Source organism: Capricornis sumatraensis, chromosome 17 (genome assembly GCF_032405125.1).
Source record: "Capricornis sumatraensis isolate serow.1 chromosome 17, serow.2, whole genome shotgun sequence".
Lineage (NCBI taxonomy): Eukaryota > Metazoa > Chordata > Mammalia > Artiodactyla > Bovidae > Capricornis > Capricornis sumatraensis.
Window position 1 is genome coordinate 21,744,317 of NC_091085.1, and position 15,760 is coordinate 21,760,076.

Sequence of the window (15,760 nt, forward strand, 5' to 3'; positions counted from 1 at the left end):
CAAACTTTAATACTTGCTTATATTTACTGGTGTCATTCATTTATCCATCTTTCAAATATGTATTATAGTACAAACACCATCCTTTAAAAAGCATGTTAATTTTTAACAACATTCAAAAAACTGTTTTAGAAGCTCCCTTGAAAAAATATTCCTATCTAAGATACCAGTGTGCCAAAAGGATCTACCTAGGGAAGCTGCACGATACATCTTCTGGGTGCTTCCTACACCAAAGTGAAGATCCAGCCAGACATGAAGATACTTTAACCAAACTTATGTACAGAATCACCAGAAGTAACCTCACACCGCTTTTGTGAAAAAACCAGTATAACAACTAGTGGTCGGAACTGCTGTAGAAAGCCACAAATGGGCAAAGCCAAACGAAACAAAATAAAAAGACAGCATATCTGAGGCTTGAACAGCTGCTATTAGTATATCATGTTAGAAAGAGACTGAATGAGCCTAGTGAAGTGCAAGGGTGAAAGCTGGTAGGTTTATGTAAGGACTTAATTTCAGAGAAATCACAATATTTCACAGAAATTTCCCCAACTTTACAAAATTGCTTTTCCATTAAAATATGAAAGTTTCAATTGAAGCAATCCAAACAGAATTTGTCTTGCATTTCCAATGACTCCTCTGCTTTCCTAATATTTAATACAATACATGTAAATGATGATTTTTCTCCTCTATTAATATACATAAGGCATGGTTCAGAACAAATATTCTTGTGACAGAAATAGTATGGGTGAAAATATAGCTACTACAGTTGGGTGATGGATAAAGGATCCATGAAAATACATTAAATGTAAGTGTTTAAAACACGTATGTATTTCTGCAGCTTCAATTACTCGGAAGTATTTGAAAAACTCATCTGCTAACGACTAATTACAGCAGCTGACATCTATAATTGGGGGTATAAACAAGCCTAGAATGTCACTCATCTACTATAGACCCTTCCCAAAAACACAATCACAGAAACTGGTTATATTGGGTGTTGAATTGGTTATATTGAGTTTTGAAACTAAGGAAGCCATATTTTATAGAGCTAGCTTTGCTTATTATGAGGTTTAGTTAATAAGAGATACTAGAATAACAGACTGAGTCATATATCTGATGTCACAAAATCTGAAATGAAAAGACTCATGAGATATTATGCTCAGTGAGAAAAATTTCAGGACAGTTTTATAGGTTAAGTTTTTTGTTTTTAAATGTATGCCAACTAACTTTTTAAAAAAGTATTTTAAAGTCTTTATTGAATTTGTTACAATATTGCTTCTGTTTTGATTTTCTTTTTTAGTCCTGAGGCATATGAAATCTTAGTTTCCCAACCAGGGATTGAACCCACACTCCTGCGTTGGAAAGTCAAGTCTTAACCACTGGACCACCAAGGAACTCTCTACAGTTTAAGATTTTAAGGATAAACTTTTCTCTAAGATTTGAATATTAAAACATTTTTCTCAAATAGCTATAATTTTCTAAAAAGTGAGTTGATAACGTGTGCCCTGCAGTATTACTTTCCCATGCTTCCTCTCATATCATATTAATTTTCAAAAGTAGAGCAGTGCTAAAGAACAGCAAAACACATTTCTTTTTTTCTATTTGCACGCAGTATTTCCAGGGGGTACTAGTGGTAAAGAACCCTCCTGCCAATGCAGGACAGTTTTCCTGGATGGGGCGATCCCCTGGAGGAGGGCATGGCAATCCACTCCAATATTCTTGCCTGGAGAATCCCATGGACAGAGGAGCCTGGCAGACTACAGTCCATGGGGTCTCAGAGTCAGAGATGACCAAAGCAACTTAGCACAGCATGTGCACATTTGCTAATTATCATGGAAACTTTTCTCAGGTAAGCAAGGTAGATTTGTTATCCCCATTTCACAGATGAGGAAACCAAGTCCCTGAGGGACAAGGGACAAGGGACTTGACCAAGGCTCACAGCTGGGTACTGATGGAACTGGTACCCAAAATACACTTCATATTTTTTTAAATTATTATGACTTTAGTAACCGCTTTACTGTTTTGCTAAACCTGTTCTCCTTTTTTTCTTATTTTCTTTGCCAAAAACTATGTGGAAATTTTATTCTGGGGGCTTTTTTAGTTCATTTCATATCTAAGCAATGATGCCAAATCAGTCATCTGACCCATGAGCTCAGGACTGTCTTTCAATAATTCAGCTTAATTTTTTTTTCCCTGCTGTCCCATGTAACTTGTGGGATCTTAGTTCCCCTACCAGAGATTGATCTCAGGCCTTCAACGGTCAAAGCACAGTGTACTAACCAAAGGGCCACAAGGGAAGTCCCTCAGCTCATTTTTTAAAGACGAAACAGAATCTTTAAAAGTAACTAAGGAATCTACTTTGTTCTGATCTATAGTAGAGTCACCACAGGTTGGTTCAGAGGACTAGGATAATCTCTCATGTACCAGAACATATAGCACTTTCACTACATACATAGGGAGGTATAATTGTGTATACATACAATACATATGATGTGTAGTACACATACCATATTATTATGCTCTGTACATAAAATACACCATAATGCAGGGTCCATGAACTCTTGTCAGACCTAGATGATACTAAAAATGTATGTTTTTACGTATGTTTCACTATGATCCTGCAACTTTTCCGTATCAATAGGAATCTTTTCAGATTCTGCGTTGTGCTAACCACATGGAACCATGAACCATGAAATACACTGGGAATTTTCAAGCTGTGCTCTGCCAAGCCAGAGGGGAGCAAAACCCGAAGGACTCACAGCTCTGGCCCTCACCCAAACCACTCCACCTCCATAATTATGTAGGGACCTCAGGATATAAAACTGCTCCATTTGGTGTCAAAAGCTAGCGATCTGCTGCTCATGTGCAATAACTTAGAGGAAAACAAGAAACGAATTAGTTGAGCATTAAAATGAAGATCTCTTTCACAGAGTTCATAACACTTCCATCTTAATCCTTCCACCATCTGTGAGCGCAATTATAAATCTATCCATGCCCAAACATATGTTTGCTTGTTGTAGGCAAAGAATAAAATGACTAGTGATGTCTAAATAGATTTTAAAGCAAATGAAGACCAAGAGAAACAAGAAGAGAAGTCATCGCATAAAAAGCCTGGGACGCTCACGCCCTTTCTAAACCAGCCAGCCCGGATCATGGCCCTGCTGCCAGGGCCGTGTGGATGGCCAGGGGTGTGGCACACGATCGACGGACTGACCAGCTGTCTGACCGAAGATGGGCACTTGACCCAAAGGCGGCCCGCACGTGGGCTGGCCTCCAATCCATAGTGTGGACAGACAAATGAGACCCATCCGACGGTGGCTGAGCGAGCTGGTAAATCAATAACGAACAAGGCAATTTGCAGGGGACGTGGAAGCTGTGAGGGCCCATAAAAAGCAGCCACGGGGCAGCATCAAAGGAAACAGGGAAGAAGGGAAGAATGTAAGGGAGAAGCAAGGAGGATCAAAGACCTTCCAGAGGACAGAAATGCAGGGAAGGCAGGACAAAGCGACAGCCGCCGAGCGCTGTCTCAGCTGCCCCTCACTTTCTCCGTTTCATTTACTTAAGAGCAGAACAAAATAAAGCTCATTCTCTTGAAGATATATCCCACTCTCGGTCTCTGTTCCCCACACCGGGAACTTAACTAGAACAACTATTGAAGATCCAAGGCCAGGTTAATGAGAAGTTTACACAGACATTAACATGCTTTTAAAAAATCTACATACAGCACATGAGACTTTTCAAATGTGCTGGATGCCCCAGAGATGGTGCCCCACATCCCACCGCCAACAACATACTAACTTATTTGGTTGCCAAGATGAAATCACACCAGCAGCATGCTGGTTTTAACCACTCGAATCCAAAATTTAAAAACGTGGGTATATATGACCAATTTGGCTGAAAAGTTTCTTTTACATCGAGTTCTTGACAAACTATGCCACCTTAGAATTTAATGTTATTTAAGAAGCCCAGGACAAAAGAATAGACCAGAAGCATTTGCTTATACCCCAGCCAGGCAGAATCATTTTTCAGAAGTTGTTATATGAACAGAATACAAACAGTATATAAGCAACCTTGCTGTTCTTAAAGAATGATGTCAAGGGCACTAATAATCTCAAGTCTGCTTTGATATCAAATACTCTGGAGAAGAGGTTACCAAAGGGAAGAAAAGACCATATCTAGCTTGTAAAATTGTGTGGTATCTTCTGCACTGTTGTGTTGTTTCAAATAATTAAATTAGCTAGTACAGCTTAGAAATCAAAAGATAATATAAGTAGAACCCACAAATTTGGACTTCTTTTGATAATCAGAATATTTCCCTCTAGGAGCTACGTTAATTTCACAAGTTTACAAAGGGCTGCCGCCAGGCAATGGTTAATTATTCCATTTGGATGGGGCAAGGGCATTTCAGTTTTTCCTAATTATCTACCGCTGCGTGCCAATCCTGGTGAATGTTTTCGTTTGTAACCTCTGCTCTAGAGATAGGGGACTTAAAAACATACAGCATCAACATAGTACGTAACAATTCTTAATCTCTAAAAAGGAAAAAGCAAGTGGATGACTAAGGTAACGTGAAATACTTCTGAATTACTAGTCCAAATTCTGTTTTGGATTTTATGACAGTTAAATGTGGATCTAAACTGGCGACCCCTGGTCCTTTTGCCATGCCACGCTCTCTTTACCTTTTCTGTCTGGTTTGAGGTTCCGATCCACAGGGGGTGGTTCACAGTCTGCAACAGGAACTGGCCTTCTGGGAGGGGTCTTGGGGCTGGACCTGAAGCCCATATGAGCGGGAGGAGGCACTTGCATTCCAAATGAGGAAAAGTCAAACGTCCCTGGAGTCATTGGAACATAATTTGCTTCCTGAATTGGTTCTGTGAAACTGCTGGAATGTTGTCGTGGTGGAGAGTTGGGATTCATGGGCACGTAATTTTCATCCAGTTCTTCACTTGATACACTTCCCGCTGTCAATACGTTTTTGATTTTCTAAAACACACATACATTTCTTTTAATAAGCAAGAACTGCTGTCAAACAGGAAAACATATTTGTAAGTCACGCCTATTCATGTGGATCTGAAGGGACTTTTATTTCAGGATCTCATTTAGTCTCAGGGCCCTAAGTGTAAAGATTTTGCCAGTGAAATACATTTGATGATGCCAAGGTCAATTATACTTACAAAATGGTTGTGGAAGCCTTCGAGTGAACTAGATCTATCACTTGGAAATGTTCGTGGAATATCATAGCAGTCTTGAGAACTAGCATCTAAAACAGAGAACAAACTATCAATTTTCTCCCCATCTCTGCCAGTTCTCAGGGTAATCAGGCATGACCTCCTCTCTCTCTTTTCATGTATTCATGCTTCACACACATAAAGTTTAAAAAGGATGCTCAAAGAAAAGTATCTTGAATTGAAACATTAAATAACTAGAAAATGCAGACACTTATAGGCTAACCAGTACTGGTATTTGATTATTACACTGAGACAGGTTATCTAAAGATGGAAAAAGAAATACTTCCACTTCCTCATCTTTTGCACCCTTGGGTCCAAGTTACATCTCACTAACTTATAACTACCTCAAGATACATTACAGCCACTTCGAGGACTAAGTTAGAAATTGGTACTGAATGGCTAGACAAGTATTGGTACAAGCACCATTCACAACACATCAGATCTTCATCTTCTTTAAAACAGCTGGATAACTCTATCACAAACTCCAAAAGTGTCAGCACGTAGTTTTTAGGGTCTGTGCCTTTTAAACTTTTTTTTTTTTTAATTTTCAGATCACTAAGAACCTCAGAATCTAACCCAGATTCAACGGTACAGAAATTGGTAAAATGACTAGGGGTAAGGGGAGAGAAGATTCACAGCTTTAAAAATAAATAAAACCAAATAAACAAAAAGCAGAATGACTTGATTGGAACTGAGTACCACCTGGCAGACACAGTGTAAAAACTGTTATCTGGGAAGGAAACGAACAGAGCCCTGAGTACCACCTGGCAGACACAGTGTAAAAACTGTTGATCTGGGAAGGAAGGAAACAGAGCCAAACAGATGTAACACAGCAGTGGCCGTACCAGGACACAAATACAGGAAAGGGCATGACCCGGCAAGGCTTTGTGGCTGGTCCATTTCCTGTTCCTCTGCCCCCCAGGTCTGCTCACCCAGGATACAGAAAAAGGGAGAAAGAGGGCTGCAGGCTTCCTGAAGCCTAAAGTATTACTAAGGCCATACTTCTTCAGGGATGTAAAACTCCTCCTCTTCTTCCCTTTCAGCAAAACAGGCATAGAAGCACATGGCGAACACACAAACATACTTCCCAGGATTTACTGAGACTCTGACACCTTTGGTATCTTAGTGGATACCTGCAGCGCTGAAGGAAAAAGGGACTGTCTTTTAACATCACACTTTGCTGCCAAGAACAAGAAGAGGTTTTGGGGACCACTGTGGTGGTCTAGTGATTAAGGCTCCCAGCTTCCAGTGCACGGGGCCACAGGTTCGACCCCCTGGTGGGGGAACTAAGATCCCACCTGCCGCAAAATGCAGCAAAAAAATTAAAAAATAAATAAGTAAAACAAATAAAACATCTTGGGTGGGGGGGACTGCAGGAGAAAATGTTTAAAAAAAAGAGAGAGATTTTCCATCATTAATCTCTAACCCGGGAGAAGCCAATCGGTGCTGACCTTTTCGCAATTTGTTCAGATCCACAGTGGAAATGGTATTGCTACGTGAGGGCGGCAGCCCGGCTGTTGGGATACAGTAACTGCTGTCAGTGTCCGAGGCCGTGCGTGTGATGCTACACGTGTCCACAGGAGATCGGTCATGAGCCGGATGCGGTTTCGGTGGCCGAGGCGGAGGAATATCTGGAATAGTGTCTAGCTTTGACGTCTGCCCCAAGGCGCCTTCTGGAAATGTTCGTGGTATCTGGTAAGTGTTACCAGGTGTTGGAGGAATGTCATAACTGATAGATACATGCCTCATTTGAGGCTCCACGCTCGAGGTCCCAGATGGGGTGTTAAAAACATACAGTTCTCCGTCTGCTTCGGTACTCGATGGAGACACCTTTGGTAAAACGTCGTGGGAGTAACTGCGGGGCAGGTTATACAGGCTGGAGTCTACGGAGAGGGATGCAGCGCGAGACGGTGGAGAGTCGTACATCACGTGCTGCTGGAAAAAGCCGTTCACTCCATGTTTGCTCTGGGAGGAAGCGGGGTTTTTATGAGAAGGGACGTTATCATTGCAGTCGGTTTCCGAAGAGGTGGATTTTGCAGAATCAGCGTGCGTTCTAAATAAAAATGGTTAATGACAGAAAAGAAAACACGGTGAAAACCTAGGACTTACATTTTAGTAAATATACTTCTAGCTTAGCAATCAAAATCCATGGCTTTTTCTCATTCGATTTTTTGGTGTGTGTGATCCATCCGATTGGAAGCACGAATGTTCCTGAGTTTTTAACGATTATGCACCAGATAACAATACTGCCACCGCAAAACCAAAAGCATTCTCCCTAATTCCTGTTCTGTACCTGCCCACACCCTCAACTCCACCTATGAATTCCACACATAAAACCACAATTCCTGAAGCAATGGAATTAGAAAGGTACAAAACTCGGAGGAAGGTAAATGATTAAGGCACAGGACACTGGGAAAAGCATTTCCTCTGAAGAGCATGCAAAAACTTCATACCAATAGTTTATCAAGGTGATCCTTAGCTCTTTAGCTCACCTGTGGCACTCTGTTGTCAAATCTAACGATGACCTGGTATTGAATGAATTCAGTGTGATCTACAAGGTGTCAACTCAATAGGCTCTGCATATCTTCCTTTCTACTAATTTTCTTTAACAGATATTTAGCCAATGTCATGGGATCAAAGGATCAAAATACAAGCCGTGGGGTTAGCCAACTCCAAACAATAATTCACCTTGAGAAATTTCATTAGAGTGTCTTTTATACTTTGGGTGCATTTTCAGTCTCTGTATTTTGTGGTATCACAAAACTGGGGAGTAAGTCAAAACGCAACTAGCAATACCACAGTGCTTGTCCTTCCTTAATGCTAAACTAGATACCTTAACTACCTATGTGTGTTGTTCAAAGTCCTGGAGGAACTTAAACTCAGTATTTAAAAAAGAGTAACTTGTGATAGTTCTTTTCAAGGGCATATCTTCCTGACATCTTGGTAACATCTGGCAGTGGGTATTGCATTTATTCACTGAAACTCTCCCCTCCTGCCCAGTATCACAGAAACTTGACTGCAGTATCCTGACTTTCCTTCTTCCTCACTGATTTTGCCCTTGTTTCACTCATCAACCCTTTCTTCCTATCTGTTCACCTAGAAGTGGCTATCGGGAAATAATCCTCTAAGTCTTTACCGCACACACCATTAAGAAATCCTCCTTTCCTGTAACTTCATCTCTGCTGAATGCTAACGACTCCCATCTTCTCACCAAACTCTGAGTCCCATGTCTGCAAATGGTTCAAATTTATTTCCACTTGCTTATCCCAGAGTTCCCTTGCTCATGTGTACCAAATCAAACTCAACTTACTTCTCAAATTGGTGGCCCCTTCTGACTTGCCTTGACAAGAAATGTCTTTGAATTGTCTAAACTCGGAACCCCATCAGCTTTGATTCATTCTCTCTGATCACCACCATCGCTTGGGCACAAAGTCCTCCTTTCTACCCAAGTTATCTATTCCCCTTCTCTGTTCCCACTGACACCACCCAAGCTCACGTCGGGGTCTCTGCTGAAATCTCCAACACTGGACCCTCCTCAGTAAACGTCTTTCCTCTAGTTTCTCCCTCTTCCAATATTTCCATGGTACCATCCACAGGACCAAGGCTGTTAGAAGATCAGTATTTTCAAAACTGGTTTTCATGTCACTCATCTAATTCAGAGAAAATCCTGTTAAGAGTTCCTATAGTCTACGGGAACTACAAAAAGCCTATAAACTACTCTACTTGGCACTGAGGCTACTATTACCAATAGCCTGGTTCCACCTTGTGTGTCCAATCTTACGACCTACTGGTTCCTCAATGGACCCCGTACTCCAAGCTGGCGCTCTTCCTTACTGTCTTCCTCTGCTGGCTCTCATCTTCACTTTCCCTTGCCCTTAGGCTACTTTTACATAAATTTCTAATGACGGTCTCCTGCCACCAAGCAGGTATGGGCCAAAGCCTACTCCTCCTATGAAGCGCCTCACCCTCCATCTCGAAAACGCATGCACTGTCCTTTCTAGGAATTTCTAACCCATAGTCTAAAATATGCACTTCATTTAATTCAAACGTGAAGAGGAAGCTAGAAGGGCAACGAGTACTAAGTTCCCTGTCCTTGACTGGTTTAGACTTTAATGGAGAATAAATGCAACTAGCAAGTTACTTCTGATTCTGGGAGACACGGAGGCACACCTGGGATGCTGTGAAAACCCAGAGACACTTAATCCTGCCTGGGTGTTTGGGGGAAGGTCTCCTAGAGGAGCAGAAGTCTGAGCTCAGTCTTGCAGGACAAACACAGTTCTCAAGGCGATGCTCACATCTTGCCTTCATCTGTAAGCACCTTCATGCTTTACCTTGAAACTCTGAAGGTGACTGCACCTGAGGGGGCTGTACCTTATGTCATTAGTTTGTACCTTCATAGAACCTACGAAACGGTGAGCCCATAGTGGATGCTTCACAAATATTTGCTATTGAACTGTCACTTTTGCAAAATACAGATACAAAACATATCTGAGTAACGATTTTGAGCATAGTTTCTGTGACAATAGGAAAGCCGTGATACCAGTGAGATTGATGAAAGACACTACATAAAAGAGAATGTACTGAACACTGTCACTTAGCTGTTGGCTTTTAAAAAGGCAGATACAGAAAAATAATTGTGGAGTTCCCTAAAATAAAATCTTAGTTAGTAGCATATGCAACAAAGTTGCGAGTGTATAATTTTAAATTCTCACAGCAAACAAGCAAAATCAAGTTAGAATTTTATATTATTAACTTGTGATGATTTATATATATATATATTTTAACTTTTACAGGTAAAATCCCATTATAACAAATATATAGAAACGTATCTTTGGAAGGTTTGTGAGCTTCTTCCGCTATCCCAGTTCTCAGAAACTAATCTATGGATCTTAACAAATTCTATATAAAAATTTTTGAACAAGGAGTTTGTATGATCCTAGGGTCTAATAAGAGTCATTTCCTACATGAAAAAAAATCTTTTTTTGTTACAAAAATAATTCTGGAATCTAATATGTTTAAAAAAATCACATTTCAATGCAATTCGCATCCTCCTTAAATAATGCAAATTAAGACAAGAACTATACCCAATATTACTAGTTCTGGGAAAGACTGAAGGCAAAAGGAGAAAGGCATGACAGAGAATGAGATGGCTGGATGGCGTCACTGATTCAAATGGTCCTGAGTTTGAGCAAACTCAGGGAGATAGTGAAGGACAGGGAAGCCTGGCATGATGCAGTTCATAGGGTCGCAAAGAGTTGGACATGACTTAGCGACTGAAAAACAACAATATCACTAGGTGTCATACAGCTGTTAATGGTATCACAGGCATCGTGCTCATGTTTCTGGCTCAACTCTCATTATTACTTCCAGCCATCCAGTTATCAACATCAAATGAGAAGAATAATCAAATTAAAATATAATTAGCTTAGAAGAAGAGAGGGGTCTGGGAGCAGAGATAAAGATGATAGGGAGGGACCAAGGAAGGTGGTCTAGTGGTGGACTTTACCTTCCAATTCAGGGAGTTCAGGCTCGATTCCTAGTTAGGGAACTAAGATCCCACATGCCTAGCGGCCAAAAAACCAAAACAGAAACAATAGTGTAACAAATTCAATAAAGACTTTAAAAAATGGGGTGCATTAAAAAAAAAAATAAAGGTGACAGGGAAACCAAGAGCTTGGGGAAAGGTTTTATACTTTGGGTCAAGGACTGAAACCCATATACTTCATTCTATTTAAAAATCTGTTAAGTCAAAGCATGTGGTAAGCTCTGCTTCATTGCCAGGTGTGAAGATTTGAAAGTTTCAACGTTTTTAGCAGTATATTTGATTTTGCCAAATTTCAGTAACATCTGATTTGTTTAATCCATAGAATTTGCTGTATTGGGATTTTACCTGTGTGATTAATTTCTCACACAGATTCAAAGCAACCACAACACACTCACTGCAATGGAATCGTTTTGCTTTCAAAATCTTCTAGCAGTAGGTATTCCTCTCCTTCTTCAGAAACAAAAGATGACCCTTGACTGGTTTACAATCACATAAGAAATGGAGCAAGATCACCATTTATAAATCAGTGACATCTGTTAAGCAAGTAACACTGTGAGTCCGTAACAAAGACTAAGACCCAGGAGACAGATTTCCAAAAAAAAAAGCCATGAAGGCATGAGTGTTCTTTGCCAAAAAATGATCAACAATGTGTTTCTTCAATAAAATCTCCTGAATATCAGAAATCATTAGCAGAGGAACGTCACCCTGAAGTGTAAGCCTAAGAGATGACCTTCTATAGATGGTTTCTTTTAAGCCTTCAAATCAGGGTTTAAAAAGTTTCAAGGTGAGAGGCCTGAGTGTATGCACGCACACACGCCGCATGTGGTTTACCTGGTGGGTTCAGGCTTCTTGCTTTGACAGTTGATTAGCAAGAGGTAGTCTTGAGGATCCTCCTGGATGCCAAGGGTTTCCAGGTGTGGTGGAAGGCTGATGAGCTGATAGGGAGGCGGTGCAGCAGCAGCAGCAGAGGCGCCCACCTGGGAGGACGGTGGTGCGGTGCTTATCGCCAATGGTAAATCGGCTGGTGCCTGTAAGGAGCTGCCAGGTGCTTTCACAGGATCTGCAAAACCCAAGTGTGGCCATTACTGTCCATCCCATCTTAAGGGTTCTTTAACACAGCTAATTGAAAGTCTGGGGATAAATCGTTTAAACACAGAGGAGCTGGATAAACCAGGACAAGGTCAGTTAAACTTTGTACCATGTAAGTGGTAATGCTGATACAGAAAACTACTGGTTCTCATTAAAAGAGATCTGAAGATAGGACTCTTTCTTCCAGATGCTCTTAAAAACAAACAAGCAAACAAAAAAACCATGGTTGGGAATTCCCTGTGCTTTCACTGCTGGTGCCTGGGTTCGATCCCTGGTCAGGAAGCTCAGATTCCACATGCCACCAAAAAAAAAAAAAAAAAGCCACAGTTAACATTGCTTTGAAGACTTTTTGATTTTGAGGCTATTGGGAATGGAGATGTTAGCACAAGTAGCAGCAGATTTTTTTCCCCATAATTATCAAGTGGCAAAGCCAACCTTTCTAAGTCAAGCCAGCCTTCTAAGGAGACCCACTTTATTATATGGCATCTACAGGCACGTGATGCTGTATATACCAGGGCCAGCTCTTCTCCCCATGTTTATTTTGCTGTTCATTTTTTTCTTTGTACCTCTCAACTGACTAGGGAGAAATATGTCTAGTTCCAGGATTCACATTTAAGGAAACAGCTTTTCCCTCAGCTCATAGCCTTATGTTCCATTTACTGGATTTCTATAGTATTTTCATGCAAAAGCAGTCGGCAGAGAAAGTAGTAATTTATTAACCACTTAACTGCATTCTGAGAAGACATATGAAAATAGCTAAACTGTGTAATAAGTAATTTGAAAACAACTGGAAAGCCTAGAAAAAAAAATCTTACTGTATTCACTGACAACTATGGAAATTATTGAGGACCCAGGAGAAAAACTCTGTTAGTCTGGTTAGCAATGCGAGGCTATATATCCAGGGAAAAAGGATAAATGCTCACATTCAAATAAACAAATCTGTTTATATTAGAACAGAAAAGGCTGGGTTGAAACTGAGATTTTTTCATAATGGAACATTACCTAAAGATGCTAAAACATGGTAAGAAGACTTAAAATGTTCTACAGAATAGAATAACAGGCAGGTCATTGGTCTATCAATTCCCTAGGGAAGGGCTACACATTCGCTCTCCTCTGAATTCTACAGAATAAGTCCACATGCTTTTGATGAGGTCTTTATGTATTCAAAATTAACATCCACATATGCACTACAGCCAAGATTAAGTAACTCATTTCAAAACTCTTCTTCCTAGGCAGAGAAGCTCATAGCCTAATGGTAAAGCCTGAATAATAACATGCGAGTATTGCATCTTTCACCCCGTGTAGCTCAGTTGGTAAAGAATCCGCCTGCAATGCAGTTCAATTCTTGGGTTGGGAAGATCTGCTGGAGAAGGGATAGACTACCCACTCCAGTATTCTTGGGCTTTCCTTGTGGCTCAGCTGGTAAAGAATCCACTTGCAATGTGGGAGACCTGGGTTTGATCCCTGGGTTTGGAAGATCCCCTGGAGAAGGGAAAGGCTACCCACTCCAGTATTCTGGCCTGGAGAATTCCACGGACTGTACAGTCCATGGAGTCACAAAAAGTCAGATGTGACTGAGTGACTTTTACTTCACCTCATTGCCATCTTTGGGCTTCCCAGGCGGCTCAGTGGTAAAGAATCCACCTGCCAATGCGGGAGATGTGGGTTTAAGCCCTGGGTTGGGAAGATCTCCTGGAGAAGGAAATGGCAACCCACTTCAGTATTCTTGCCTGAGAGGAAATCTCATGGATAGAGGAGCCTGGCAGGCTACAGTCCATGGGGTCGCAAAGAGTCAGACATGACTGAGTGATTTTCACTTTCACTTATGGTAGGAATTCATTCATTCATTCTTTCTTATTTATGAAAGGCCAGAACAGAAGATGGTGGAAAAATAAAACTTTCCAACATTTATATGAGATAATGCCATAATTTCGTGAGAACTCATACGAACCTCATCTTGTCTGATGTTGGTTATAAATAGTGTTTATAACAAACCTCATGAAATTTTTACTGCTTTGATTCTGTTACAAATATAAAGAGATGTATTCAAGGGGATTTAAAATGCCATAGATTTATCAGTGACTCAGAGTAAATCCTCGTGGAGTGTTCAACTTCAGAGAACTGTGAAAAATATTTACCCTTTAGAGAGCTTAAGAAAAATACATACAACACTGAGGCCAGAAAAGAAGCAGAGAGATCACAGAGTAGTTGCAGCATCCCATGTACCCTCAAGGGTGTGTTTACAAGTCTATTTCACATACTTCTTTCTTCTGCCAGAGATTTGGTGAAATTGTACAATCCAGTTCAGTGTTTACTTCTGACCAAACAAAATCAAACCAAACAGCCAAAACATTACTGTATCAAACAGTATGAATTCTAGTTTTCCACTGTAATTCCTAAGATAACTTTTCCAGGTGGTTGTTTTCATAGACACACTTTTCCTATAGCAGAGACTACACTGGATGGCTACATACTAAATGAACTGAGTGATTCATCTGAAGTGGGAAAACAGTCACCAGGCTAAGCAATCAGTTTTGTCTCGCCTTGTTTTTATTAGCGCAATGGGACTATTTCATTGTTAGCCTTCCATTTCTGCCACCTGTGAATGATGCAAGAGTCTCTCAATTTTCTGGAAGGAGGAAAACAATGGGATGGGGATTGTTCACAATATGGGAAGACTTGGGTATACTTCTAAGTGGCAAGAACTAGACAGAAACTTCCATCATGTTCACCAGCAAGCTCACAGAAGAAAAGATCTTCAAATAGCCGTGAACAGCAATCCCAATCATTCCAAAAAGCATTAATGACTGGGGACTCAGATAATGGACCATCTTCAATGTTTACTGTTTGGGATGATTTTACTCATGGTAATTTTGACTATATACTCAGCTCTGCATATTTCAATGCCAGTATGGCGTGGCGTCTAGATATTCTATGACAGAAGATTTCTAGCCAAAGTTAACCAACTGGTTTGAAAGAAGAACCTTCTCTCTGACCTTATGAAGACATGGGATTGGCCCCCCACTCGACTCTATGAGTAGTTGAGCAGACTGTGTTTATCACTTTCTGCCTCACTTGGGTTTCTGACTTACTGATCTTTCTAAGTAATACCAGTATCGTGTTTCTGGGAATCAAACATCAGCATGGGGTGTGCTTCTGTGTGTAAAATTATTTCCTGTCTCTTAATTCAGAAGGCATGAAGAGAATCATTAGCATGTAGTAAAGGCCCAATAAGCTACTGTAGCAAACTCCTAGTTGAATTTTACTTAGAAAGCTCATAAGGACTGCTGAGTCTTAAGTTTTCAGTGAACAGGAGTAGATTGTTCTTGAGGAGAACCACAAATAATAGATTGGGTCACAGGATCCCTACCTTAATGCACAGATTTTTTACCTTTATGCACATTATGGTTTCTTAAAGCATAATGCTCTAAAGTAGGTGTTCCTCACACAAGATGGGATGGGGTGCCCAGATAATGACTCGAAATATTCAAAATATATTTTTTAACCAAATGGAACATGTGCTTAAGCCCAGGGAAGCAATGACACTCTTTCTTATTGGTAAGGGAGAATGTTACAAAACTGACACGACAAGATCCCCTGATTTTGTAACTACTGACATACCCTACCTGAGCAAGTGGTGCATACGTGCTAAGTCACTTCACTCGTGTCTGACTCTTGGCAACCCTGTGGACCCTAGCCCCGCCAGGCTACATGGGATCCATGGGATTCTCCAGGCAAGAATACTGGAGTGGGTTGCCATGCCCTCCTCCAGGGGATCTTCCCGACCCAGGGATCAAATCCGTGTCTCTTACATCCCCTGCATTCGCAGACAGGTCCTACAGGCACCACCTGGGAGGCCCAAGCATGTGGTAATAAAATAATTTACAATATATTCACACAGTGG

At 40.8% G+C, this 15,760-nt stretch overlaps 1 protein-coding gene across 2 annotated transcripts in view; it reads right to left on the reverse strand.

Moving 5' to 3' along the window:
- Positions 1–15,760, reverse strand: part of GAB1 (GRB2 associated binding protein 1) — a 125,260-nt gene that overhangs the window by 14,321 nt on the left and 95,179 nt on the right. For both annotated transcript variants that reach the window (XM_068989896.1, XM_068989895.1), the window contains exons 3-6: positions 11,599–11,827; positions 6,674–7,275; positions 5,169–5,254; positions 4,674–4,977 (exon numbers count right to left, since the gene is read on the reverse strand). In XM_068989896.1, coding sequence (XP_068845997.1) covers positions 4,674–4,977; positions 5,169–5,254; positions 6,674–7,275; positions 11,599–11,827 — 1,221 coding nt within the window. The remainder of the gene's footprint in view (positions 1–4,673; positions 4,978–5,168; positions 5,255–6,673; positions 7,276–11,598; positions 11,828–15,760) is intronic.